Source organism: Larimichthys crocea, chromosome VI, assembly GCF_000972845.2.
Source record: "Larimichthys crocea isolate SSNF chromosome VI, L_crocea_2.0, whole genome shotgun sequence".
Lineage (NCBI taxonomy): Eukaryota > Metazoa > Chordata > Actinopteri > Sciaenidae > Larimichthys > Larimichthys crocea.
The window spans coordinates 22,977,734-22,990,914 of NC_040016.1; the positions used below are offsets into that span (position 1 = coordinate 22,977,734).

General features: G+C 42.5%; 1 protein-coding gene across 10 annotated transcripts in view; it reads left to right on the forward strand.

Annotated features, from left to right (window-relative positions):
• The first annotated feature begins 538 nt into the window (after positions 1-538).
• The window catches only part of adgrg6 (adhesion G protein-coupled receptor G6), a 72,818-nt gene continuing 60,175 nt past the window's right edge, over positions 539-13,181 (forward strand). For 4 of the 10 annotated variants that reach the window (XM_027278797.1, XM_027278798.1, XM_027278800.1 and 1 more), the window contains exons 1-2: positions 540-843; positions 7,567-7,664. In XM_027278797.1, coding sequence (XP_027134598.1) covers positions 842-843; positions 7,567-7,664 — 100 coding nt within the window. In that variant the 5' untranslated portion in view covers positions 540-841. Of the gene's footprint in view, positions 844-7,566; positions 7,665-13,181 lie in introns of all 10 variants that reach the window. The other 6 variants (XM_019254700.2, XM_027278802.1, XM_027278803.1 and 3 more) reach the window with 3 other exon arrangements.

Genomic DNA, 13,181 nt, shown 5'->3' on the forward strand with positions numbered 1-13,181 from the left:
AAAAGTTTTTATCCCATTTTTTTATATTTCAAATGTTTCTTTGTACTGTGGATGGTTGGAAACTGATCAAACGTCAAAATGTCAAACAACAAAACACTTTATTATTATTATTATTGTGATTATTATTATTCCACAGAAATGACATGAACAGACTCTGATGAATATCGACACTGTTCAGTCTTTAAAAACTCTAAAATCATATTTGACATCTTCGACAGCAGTGGCCCCGTTTGGACTGGTGGTCTGGTTCTGGCCTGCGGGCCATATGTTTGACACCCCAGTTCATCATATGGTCTCATCCAGAGAACCAAACAGGAAGCAGTTTGATTTTTCAGAATAAAAGCCTGGATTTTTATATTTTATATTATATATATTTTAATTCTTTCACCACATTTTAATAAATGACTTCTTTTATTTTGAAAATCCGGACCTGTATCTGTCTGGATACATTTATTTTGACAACCTAACCGGAAGTCCCTGGCTTTATTAGTTCTGGTCTGACCCGCCTCCAAACGTTCAGACTTTCAGTTGAAGCATCTTCACCCGCCGCGGCCGCCGGGGAGTCCGGATCAGCAAAGCGAACGCACCCCGACCGCAGAGTCTGTGTGTGTGTGTGTGTGTGTGTGTGTGTGTGTGTCTCTTTCTCTCTCCTCTCTCTCTCTCTCTCTCTCACTCCTTCACTCTCTCGCGCGCTCTCTCCATCTCTCCAAACTTTGGAGACTTTTGCGCGTCAGCAGCGCGCGCGGTGGATTTTGTTGATTTGGACCTTCAAAGTAAAACAGAACCGGTTTGAGGAGGACGATGATCCTGGAGGAGGACCAGCTGCCGCTCCACTGAGAACATGTGAGTCTGGTTCTGCTTTCCATGTTCAGGTTTTGTGTTTGCCTCGATCTCAGCTCCGTGTTGGCTCAGCGCGTCCGTCGGTTCTGCTCCGGGTGAAGTTGAACCGGACCGAAACATCTTCATGTTGTTGAGCTGAGCCTGTTAAAAAAACTCTGAGGAGGTCTGAGGAAACAACAGAAACGTTTGTTCTATGTTTGTTTTATGTTTGTTGTATGTTTGTTTTATGTTTGTTGTATGTTTGTTCTATGTTTGTTTTATGTCTGTTGTATGTTTGTTTTATGTTTGTATGTCTGTTGTATGTTTGTTTTATGTTTGTTTTATGTTTGTATGTCTGTTGTATGTTTGTTTTATGTTTGTTGTATGTTTGTTGTATGTTTGTTCTATGTTTGTTCTATGTTTGTTGTATGTCTGTTTTATGTCTGTTGTATGTCTGTTTTATGTTTGTTGTATGTTTGTTGTATGTTTGTTTTATGTTTGTTGTATGTCTGTTTTATGTCTGTTTTATGTTTGTTGTATGTTTGTTTTATGTTTGTTGTATGTTTTATGTTTGTTGTATGTTTGTTTTATGTTTGTTCTATGTTTGTTTTATGTTTGTTGTATGTTTGTTTTATGTTTGTTCTATGTTTGTTCTATGTTTGTTGTATGTTTGTTTTATGTTTGTTTTTGGTTCTTCGCTGGTAAAGAGTGTTTCCCGTGCTGTGATTGGCTGCAGAGTGTTTCCTGTGCTGTGATTGGCTGCAGAGTGTTTCCCGTGCTGTGATTGGCTGCAGAGTGTTTCCCGTGCTGTGATTGGCTGCAGATGTTTACAATCTGCTCACAGACTCATGAATAATGTAGAAATGTGAAACCTGCAGGAAGATTTCAAAGAAAAGATTTTTGTATTTTTCCTTCATGCAGATTAAAAACTCAGATTTAATTTGTTGGTTTGTTTGACAGACGAAGTGTTTAATTATTTAATTATTTGATTATTTAATTCTTTAATTATTTAATTAAAGGTGTCGAGTTGAGAAAAAACTTCAAATCGTCAAATTCCCAAAAAAACTGAAAAATCAGATCTCTCTTTTTTTTTAGCCCCGCCCACTCGAATATATGCAGATATAATGAAGTGAACCAGCCGAACAAACCAATCAGGAACGATTAGCGATAATCGATCGAGTTCATCGGAGCTTCATGTGAGTGTGTTCATCTGAATGTTTGTGTTTGTAAAGATCGTTGTTTTTATAACTGATTTGTCAGTTCGTTGAGAAAATGTTCTGCCGATTAATTAACAAGAAAACGATTGTTGGTTGCTCGTTAGTGTGTTGTTGCGTAAATTCATTTATTATGAGTAAAAGCTGCGTTCAAGTGTCGTCAGTAAAATGCTTGTTTGATGTGAAATATTAATCATCATTTTATTATTTATGCTTCTGTACGCCGACGACTCCGCTCGATTCATCGTGGAAGCTTTCCATGTTCAGTTTGTGACGTGTTTTATTAGACAGTCCAAGACTTCCAATCATTTACTGAGAAAAAACTTTTTTAATTTTAAAGTTTAATTAAAGGATAAACTCGTTAACAAACACAAATTAATACATAATAATAATAATAATAATAATAACAGACGTTACATCAACAGGAAGAAGAAATCAAAATAAAACTGAGACAGAAATGTTACAAATGAAAGATTTTCACTTCACGTGAGTCATAAAATGATTTATGATGAATCATAACTTCATGATGAGGTTGACTGTGACTGCCTGTACTCACCTGTCCCTCAACAGTCCGCTGTGGTTGAGCTCACAGTGTGTTATAACAGTCCGTGCAGTTATAACACACTGTGAGCTCTTACAGCTCGTCACTGAGGTGTGTACAGGTGAGGACAGTACGAGGACTCGAGTCCGGCTCTGTGAGGTCACCAGACTTCATGAGTTCAGTGTTTTCAGGTCTGTGATGTGACACATCAGTGGTTCAGATGCTGTTTAAGAGTTAAAGTCTGCTGCAGGGATGTGACTCTGCCTTTATCAAAGGACGTGTTGTTTAAGGTGGACTCGCTCGCTGCCAGCTGTTACACAACCTGTGAAGGCGATACGCCCAGAAAAAACATGTTGTGGTCCCGGCAGGTTTAACGCTCGGACAAGATGTCGCCTTAAAACGGAGACGTGAGGTGACGTCAGATAACATCCTGTTGACAGGAAGTGTGCGGTGCTGGGAGGGGAAGGAGGAGGTGGGCGGTGTTACCTGTCCTCACAGGTGAACTGAAGATGGTTCACAGGTGAAGGTTCGGCTCAACGAAATCAAAGACGAGTACTAAGAGTGGAGGCGGGCGCCGGGCGGTGCAGAGAGGAATGTGGTTTAATTAAAGTGATGGAGAAGATCTGATCCCTCCACCTCCTCGTGACATTACTCAGAGGAGAAGATGGAGGCGTTCCCCTTCAGACAATCAGCCAGGCTGGGAACCGACTAAAACTCAGCGTGAGGCGAGATCCTACGTCAGCATCCACCCGAGCTCCTGGCTAAGACACAAAGTGGAGCTGAAATAAATAAAGGTCCCAATTTAAACCCAGAAGACGTGTTTGAACAGTTCACTCATAAAAATAATGGTTCTTAAATGGTTCCTTAAAAGTCTCTGTGGTTCTACGAGGAGCCGTGAACCTCTTCATGAAGGTTCTTCATTTTTATTGGATGGTCCGTTTCCTTTGACTTCTTTCAGTTCCAAACAGGAAGTCGACCTGTGGTCAAAGCTCGTCATGACTTCATGCTTCTTGATATTTATCGTACTTCTTCGATCTGTGTTGGACGTTTTTTGTTTCCACGTTGTTTGGTTCCAGTTAGCACCTTTCACTTTGAGGTGCTGCTGGTTGGACGGGCCTTGGACCTGCTCTGCATGTTTGCCTGAGGTTGGAAACGTTGGTGGTTTTGGACACATGTTGAAAAAGTAAACAGGTTCCTGTCACAGTTGGACTTTTTCAGTGTTTCTTTAACCTTTAACCAGGTGAGCTTAACTCCACGTCCATTTATGAACTTTTTCCAGACTGTCAGCCACATCTCATGGTGTTCATCAGTGGATGGACTTTCCAGGTTTATTCAAGCTCCGATAAAGACCTGCGGTTTGGAGGGTATTGGGAGCAGTCAGGGGTCGTCTTTAGGTGGCGCTGTGGGCAGCCATCAGAGTCTGTTCAGGCACTAACTGAACTGACTCAGCTCGGGACCACAGGAACCAAACGTGGCAAGAAAACCTAGAAAAATGAAGAAGTGGGCGGAACTTCCCTTTTTCGTCGGGTCTTTAAAGTTGCGTCTCTTGCAAACATACGGTTTATTGTTCTGCATGTTTGAACAGCTTCAGAGACGACAGATTTATGTTGGAGGAACTGAGAGATGGTGACACTTTAATGAATTCCTTAAATCTTTACTTTGTCTCCACCCACAGATCTGATTAGAACATTTGAAAGCCGGACTGTTTATCAGACTCATTCATTACGTGGAGATCTCATGGACACACCAACGCAGCGCCATAAATATGGATGAAAAGTTCAAATCATGGAGATCAGGTCAGAGTCCGAGAGTTTGCAGATACCTCCTCTTCAAACACTGACTGAAGCAAACAGACACGATCGTACTTCGTTCTTCTTTAAAGCTCCTCTGGTGTGAAACCTTCAGTGTGATCGACACAAAATGTCTGACTGCCGGCTGCCGTCCAGCCCTGCGGACAACATGAATCGCTCTCTTTATGCGGCCGTGTCCGCAAAGCCTTGTTCGCTGACCTCGCTCCACTTGTCATTCACTCCCCATTTCCATGCTGGAGATGGAGGCGGGAGGAGGACAGAGGGTGGGGGGTGGAGGAAACTCGACGCATGACTTGACAAAGAGGCGCGTTTTCTTTAATGTCAGGGGCTGCATGAATTTGCAAGAGCTGGACACGACAAAGCGGGACGATGAAATTAAATCGAGTTCTGTTCTCTTTAATATTTATGATGCACACACACACACACACACACACACACACACACACACACAGTGTGTTTCCAAGTAGGACGTGTTCACTGCAAACAAAGACAGAGTAAAACACTTTAATTAACAGTTCAGGAAGTCTCAGACTTTTACTTTCTCCTTCATTTGAATAACTCATCAGGAAACGTGCAGCCGCCATTTGGACTCATTCAAATACTCGAGTAGATCGAGTCGACAAATAAAGAAAATGTGTTTCTGTCACATCAGCCTCAGAGTCATCACACTCTGCAGCAAGACAGGAAGTGAGAAGAGGAAGAAACGAATCTGATGCTCATTACCTGCAGCAGACTCACTTCCTCACCGCTACATACATTCAGAAAGTAATGATTCATTTTCCGTGACACTGATCAACCGTACAGAGTTTGTTCATGACTCATCCAGAGTCTGATTAACTTCTGCGAAATGAATCTGCTGTTAGCAGGCGGCAGAATAACGTCACAGGGCCGAAGTGATTTACAGACTGACTCAGCCCGGCAAGAAAACCACCTGATAGACTGCTGTGTTCACTGTTAGACTGGACACTGCTGGTTCAGAGGTTCTGTCGCTGTGTTCACTGTTAGACTGGACACTGCCGGTTCAGAGGTTCTGTTACTGTGTTCACTGTTAGACTGGACACTGCCGGTTCAGAGGTTCTGTTCGGTAGATGAAACACATGTTGCTTCTTCACAGTTGGACTTGATGACCTCTCTGTCAGTAGTTTGATCGTTTCATATTAGATAATCATGTCGGTGATCGTCACGATGTAAACGAGGTTATTTCAAACTGTCTCAGTCAGTCACAGCGTTCTTCTTCTCGACGCTGTGACTCTGATTCTTTGAGTTTATGTCCAACTAAATAAAGTGTCACCACGGGCCGACTCAAACACCAAACACACCGTGTAGATCTGCTTCACTCTGGGTCTGAAGGTCGGTGGTTTGGGTCAGGTCGTGGAGTAATGAGGTCATTCTTGTTTTCTAGTAACCTCTGACCTTTGACCTTATAGCTGCTGATGCTTCTTCACGCAGAGCGGAAAGGATCGAACGTCGATGCGGTTTACAGGACGTTGGACGGTCGTGATGGGTGTTTGAACCGGGCTCAGCAGCTGGACCAGACCGGGTTTGAGCACAGCCTCTGAGCTCTTTTGTTTTGGACTCTGGTTCTAACGCCGGGGTCACCGGGCGGCAGTCCTGTTCTGTGGTTCATGACCTTTTGTGTCACTTTCTCACATTTTGATCAAGTCCATGAAAATCGTTAAACAAGTTTGTCTGGAAGGGAAAGTGACACAACAACAGCTGATGACATCATGTGGGCTGATGTCATCCATGGGCAGCCAATCAGCTGCAGGCAAGTCCCGCCCACGAACCAATCAGCACCTCTTATTTGCAGACACACCTGATGTCCATCAGCCAATAGTAAATCAGAGCTGTGGACCAAACAAACAAACAAACACAGGCAGACATGAACCTGAAGGTGACCTTTGACCTGTGAAGACTTCAGAATCAGATCTACTGATCCAGGATGAATGAAGTTCTGACGTTGTGCGTTCGTACAGTAATCACTGAGGCCCGGACAGACTCGGCATGTTGACGTGACGTTCAGGTGTTTTCAGGACAGGTGAGACGAGCTGGATCCAAACTGATCGTCAACGTTCAAAGAACGTTCATGTAACTCCAATAAGACATAGACAGACAGCTGCATCTGAGCCAAAGACAGAAATAATGTGAAGACGTCTTCAAACCTCAGTGCTGATTAATATGTTGATCTTTTTAAGGATTCATTCACGTCTTCAGATGAAATCAGTGATCTTCATCTTACTTGATCTGAAGATCGTTGAACATGGATGTTAAAAAGCTTTCACACAGATCCGTCACACACATTTCTAACTCTGTTGTCACGATGCATGTTGAGATTTGATTTTAAACTTTTTCCTTTTACTCGGTTGAACCGTGGAAACCTTCCACAGTCCAATCAGGTGACTCGTCTCATCAGCAGCTCAGGTTTCTGTTTTCTCCTGATCGTTACTGATGGAGCGATTTGATTGGCTCCCTGGGGGCGTTATTCTCAGAGCTGAAGGTGTAAAATGATCCCAGGTCACTCGTTTATTCTGTGGATCTGAGCGTAACACACACACACACACACACACACACACACACACACACACGCACACACACACACACACGCACATACACACACACACACACACATGCATCGCCTGAATGTGTGTTATATTTGATCTAACTTTGAAGTTTTAAGAAGCTGTGATGACTCAAACATTGAAGTCACATGACTGATGAGCTGTCTCCTCATGGTTCTCATGGCATGATTGACATCCTGTTTCCTGTTTGTCTTTAATGACGCCGTGGTCTTCTTCTGGTTTTCTTGCTGGAGAATCGGCGCCACCTGCTGCTGGACATGAACACAGCGGTTAGTGGAGGGACACGTCCGCTCCTTCAGATTTTCTTTTGATGACTTTGGTTAAAATGAAACAGGTTTTTTGATGAGCAGCAGATCCCGTGGTCGTCGTGGTCGTCGTGGTCGTCGTGGTCGTCGTGGTCATCGTGGTCGTCGTGTTCCTTCGTCTTCACCTGCACAGACCTTTGTCACCTGTAAGAGTTTTTTCTGGGAGAGCTTCGGTGCTTCGTTGGTGGCCGTGTGGATTTTTGATGGGACTCATGAAACCTGGTGAAACGTCAGCTGTTTAGTGTTATATTGCATATTGTTCAGTGTCGGACTGACTGTTGTCTTCTGTCCCTGCAGGGAGTCGTGTACAGGCGGCAGAGGTGGAGGCGGAGGAAGGTGGAGGCTCCGTCATGTGGTCCCAGTCGTCCTGCTGTGGATGACTCTGCACAGGACTGGTAAGAAGCTGACTCAGTCACCTCGTGGTCTTTAGATCCAGAGAGAAAATCTGAATCTGACAGCAAATGAAAAACAAGTTGCTCTCACAGGCGACACCAACGAAGAAGAGTCGAGGTGTTTTGTCTCAAAGATTCAGTCAGCTCTGACTGAGACGTTGGGTCATACTGAGTGTTCGTATTTCCTCATTAAACAGATTTTTACTCTGAGATGTCGTTGGCGTCATTATAGAAACGTTAGGAAGGTGAGGATGTTCACTCGTTCACTCGTTGGTCTGTGGCCACACGACGATCAGCAGCTACACCACGAGATGCCAAACAAACTCAAACACCACCCTACACTTCCAAATATGACACAGTAGGTTCCCCCGTACTGTCTGGATCACAGACGGTCTAAAACCTGGATGTAGTCTCTGAGACGTCCCCCCAAAACACTTCAAACTGATTTGAACGTTCCTAGTACAGCTCAGTACAGTTGTCATGAACGGGGACATTAGAGACCAAAACTGTTTGTCCCAGGCTGTAAACATGTTTATTTCTGCTGTTGGACATTTGGACATGGGGACTAATGGACACTGATAAGGGGAAAGGGGGAAACAATGAGGCGTCTCATTTGCCTTCATTGTTTTTATCAGGGAGGAAAATCAGCTGACGTGATGTTCAGACGGGAGGCAGCAGGGTTTATATCCTGATGAAAAAAACTCTGAACCACCTGATTACACCTGTGACCACGCCCACCTGTCAGTCAAAGCGTCCACGCTCTTAACCCTGCATAACTTTAAGCCTTAATATAATGTGAACAGGTGAGTTGTATATAAATTCACCCTCAGTACAGTTGTCATGAACGGGGAAATTAGCTACAGAGACTAAAACTGTTTTTTGTACCAGGCTGTAAACATGTTTATTTCTGCTGTGAAGTTGGACATTTGGACATGGGGACTTATGGAGACTGACTCACTTCTGGAGCCAGCCTCAGGTGGACGTTAGAGGAACTGCAGGTTGTGGCACTTCCTGTGTTGACGCTTGCTTCTGTCAAGGATAAATAGGCAACATCTGGTCAAACTTTCAAAATAAAGCTCGCTTGGTTAACGTGAAACAGTCAAACTTGGTGACGACCTCCTGAGATGAAAGTCCTGTTTGTTTCCTCCGTACGTCACCTGACTTCAACAACACTATGAAACTGTCAGACTCTAGAGGGGAACCTACAGCGTCATATTCAAAGTGTCGACCTCTGACCACGCGGCGGTGTTTGGATGGTTTTGGGTTTGAAAGCTGATGTGATGTTTCCGTTAATCGTCACGGAGACAGAAATCAATCCTAGTTTCATTATTTCCTCTAAAACAAACGTCTGTGAGAGCAAACGAACAGAAAGTGAGAAACAGAAGAACTTTAATGATTTCATGAAGCTGCGGATGAATTATGAAGAATACCATTTAATGAATTTAGCATCCGAAGTTTTTATTATCTGAAGATACTGAGACATTTAATGAGCTAATTGAAATCGAATGAGGGCTTTTCTTAATTAAAGCGGCTCTGGCATTATGAGCCTCAGTCGTTATCTTAATTATTTTATTGCAAAAGCAGTAATATTTAATTAAAGTCATTTCCTGCGTCTGTGAGATGATTAAACTTGAGAATTACCCTTAAATAAAAGTGCTGTCTTCATTGAAATGAAAAGATTAGAAGAGCATGTTGGATCATATGAAATCATGTTTGTTTGATTTTCTTCATGTTTTCCATGTTTGTGCTGTCGGCATGAAAAATGTTGCGTCTCTGTGAAAACGTTGAAGAAGTTAAAACTCTGAGTTTTCTCAGAGACGCAGCGTTTTCATGTGACAGCAGTGATTTATATGATTTCCATCTTTATTTTGTCTTTGCTTCCATGTTTCCATCTTCCATGCACTTGTTTCCTCTTCGCTTCATCCCACTTTCTTTTTTTTTTTTTTTTTGGTGCTCATATTTTCCGTCTCCGTGCCCAAGCACGCCTCGTTTTCTTCATGTCATGTGCTTCCATTAACAAAAACCGCTTGTCATGTTGCAGAAAAAGTCACGACTCTTTCATGAAATCTGCAGTCAGACTTTATGTTTCCATCTGGTCGATTCTCTCTGATCGTCACGCTGAAACTTTTGCAGCTCATCACAAGAATCACGCTTCGGCTGCTCTGTCGTGTTGAAAAGTCTTTGTCCATTCGTTCATTCAGTGAATTGATCAAATGTTCAAACTCTTTTATCCTCTTTGGTTCATCTGTTGTGTTTTTTAAAGGTTTCAGGTCAAATATAAAGAAGCAGGAAACATTTTTCTGCTGTGACGAAGCTCGACTGTTCAAACTCTCGTGTTTCGTCTTTGGTTCATTTCTTCGTTTGATCGATTTAATTTGTTCCACAGTTTGTTTGTTCCATCAGTCAGTTGGTGATCGGATCAATCGATCATTTTCATGGTTTGTTGTCCACTAATCAGATGATTGGCGGTTCGATCCCCGGCTCCTCCAGTCTGCATGTTGAAGGCTGAACCATCAGTGTGAATGACACCGTCCGTTTAGTCGATCTTTGCTTCACTGTGGCTCAGTCGTTTGTTGGGCTGATTAATTGCTGATTTGATTATTTGGTCGATCACTGAGTTAAACGCTGGTTTAAGTTTGAGAGAAGTCTCCTCAGTGTTACATCACCTTTGTCAATGTCCACAAACTTCTGGACATGTAGTCTGTAGACACTCGTCCAACAGGAGGTGGAGACATTTCACTGTCATGCCAATAAAACTTCATTAATTTGAAAAATTAAAATTAAAATGAGAGAGAGACAGAGAGAGAGACACAGAGAGAGAGACAGAGAGAGAGAGAGACAGATTAATGTATTTTCCAAACTCACCCAGCAGCCAAACCGAGCGGTTCACACACTCGTAAAGTTCCCAGCAGCATGAACCACAAACACACACACACTGAGGTTAGTGGTATACACTCAACATAACCCATATGTGTGTGTGTGTGTGTGTGTGTGTGTGTGTGTGTGTGTGTGACTGAGATGAGCTTCATTCTGATACATTACCTCTGATCAGAAACTAGACGAGTCGACGTCTTTCAGCCTTTTGTTTCACCAGGCTCTGGCCTCTTTTCCTCCTCACGTCTGCGGCTCCAGTAACTTATTTCACTGTGAAGCAAAGCTGGAATCTTTCACTGTCGCCTCGAGCTCAGGCGACGTTACAAGAAAACAACTGCAACACAAAACATGGACGCCTTTGACGTCTCCTCCTTCTGTTGCTGATTTTTATTTATCCCTGTATTCAATGATCTTATATTATCTCAACATTGTTTCTCAGTTTGTGTAGCTGCGCCAACATGAGCTCTTTATTAAATGACAGATTTAAAAAGTGTTTTCACTGATTGTTTAGTGATTAGTCGTAATTTATTTTCCAGTAATCAACTTTACTGTCATAAACATCATCAGCTGTGAGCAGCTATAATTCATAGATTGTTGATATCAGCTTTAACAAAACTAATTAATCTTGATTATATTGATTGCATTCAGACCACAAAGATTGCCAGGCTGAACACGTGTGGTTTCAAAGCATCAGTGCGATGCAGCCAACACAGGAAAAAACATGTATGCAGTATTAAAGTCGCCATAACAGGAAGTAAAGTATTTATATGTAAAAACGGTCAGGTAGGAAGTGTTACAGTGAACCAGGACCGAACAGAACCTCTGAACCAGCAGTGTCCAGTCTAACAGTGAACACAGCAACAGAACCTCTGAAGTTACAGTTAGCGGTTTCGCGGCTGCTCCAAATGCATATTCAGTTAGCAGCAGTTAACGAGCAGTTAGCTGCTTTAGCAAGCTACCTGTCCATCATATAAATAAATAAACAAATAAATAAACAAATAAATAAATAAACAAATAAATAAATAAATAAATGTAAATCACAGGGATTTGAAGTTAATGAGAAAACATGACGATTACCCTTGATCTTGACATCTGGCAGCTTTGATTTCTGAGTCCAAATTCAATTAAGCTCAAGAGTTCAGAGACTGAAGGAGATTGTGTCAACAGTCAGTGATTAAAATCACAAATCACCACATTTAATGACATTTAATGACATTTAATGACATTTAATGACATTTAATGACATTTAATGACATTTAATGACATTTCATTTAGATTGCAATCATCAGAGGGAGAGAGACATCTATAGAAACAGAGATGTGGGAATTTCCTGTTTGCTGAGGACGATCCAGATTTTATCATTGTGGAGAAATAGATGCAAACATGCTGATGTTTGAGGCGGAGCAGCCGGAGGACATCAGAGGGAAAACCAGAAACATTTCCTCCATAAAATATGATCCAGTTTCTCCAGAATCAGTGAAACAGTTGGCCTTCCATCATATGTCCTGCTGCCAGTATCCACATGTACGCAGATGATGCTGTAATTTACGAACGTTACCAATGCGACACAAGTAGGTGATGAAGTCTGTGGTTCATGCTAAAGAAATCCAAAGATTCCAAGTTTAAGATTTTAGGTTCATCTAAGATTACATGCACGTGCAATTTACTGTCATGTAATGATACGTTTGGTTCCTCTTCTTCTTTTTCCTGCTGCTTCTCTTCTTGTGAGATGAGATGTTATGAGATGAGATGTTCTCTGTGCAGTTCAGCAGATGCATTTTTTATTTCTTGTTGCATGTACAGCAGTGGGGTGACGTGTAATCTGTAATTATTGTCATTCAGTGCCACAGCTGACATGTTGTCACTGTTATACCATCACAGTTTGGTTGTCTACATGAAATTGCCAGGCAACCATCACAGACTCCACAAAGTTACCACAAGAAATAGTCTAGCCTGTGATTATTTTCATATTATTTATTTTCTATCAAAGCATCGAGAGCCTGACCCGAGTCAGCTTTAAAAAACATAAACATAAAGCATAATCAGAAACATGCACACTGAGGAAAAGTTAGAAAATCCTGAAGGTGTTCGACACAAACACTCTGACTCTGTCCTCCGTACGATTCCTCCTCTCTTCTGCTCGTCACTCCTCTCCTCCTCCTCTCTCCGGTCATCTCTACCTTTCACCACCCGCCCCTCTCAGATGCCACTCTCAATTATCTGCTAGTGAAAGATGAGGATGAGGACAGGGAGGGTTATAAACACCTGTGAGAGTGAGTCAGCATTCACCTGGACAGAGAGAGAGAGAGAGTTCATCAAGGTGTTTGGTTGGTTCTGTGCAGTAAAGTCTTTTTGTCGTCCCAGGTGTCTCGTCAGTACCAGGGTTTATGATTTTGCTGGTATCACCTGGATGAATATATCAAAGCCCACAGTGTTCGCTTGGCTGCTTCCAACTGCATCCTTGTGACAGTTTGACTTCAGGTGTGGAAGTCGCCTTTTAGTAATCATGGAACCTGACTGAACGCCCTCACAGAGAAACCATGCTCGACTGTTTGTACGATGAACGACGTCCAGCCTGTCTCTTATCTGAGCCACAGTGTAGGACGATAAAATGTCTCGGGCATGTAATCCAAGTAAAAGTTTCTT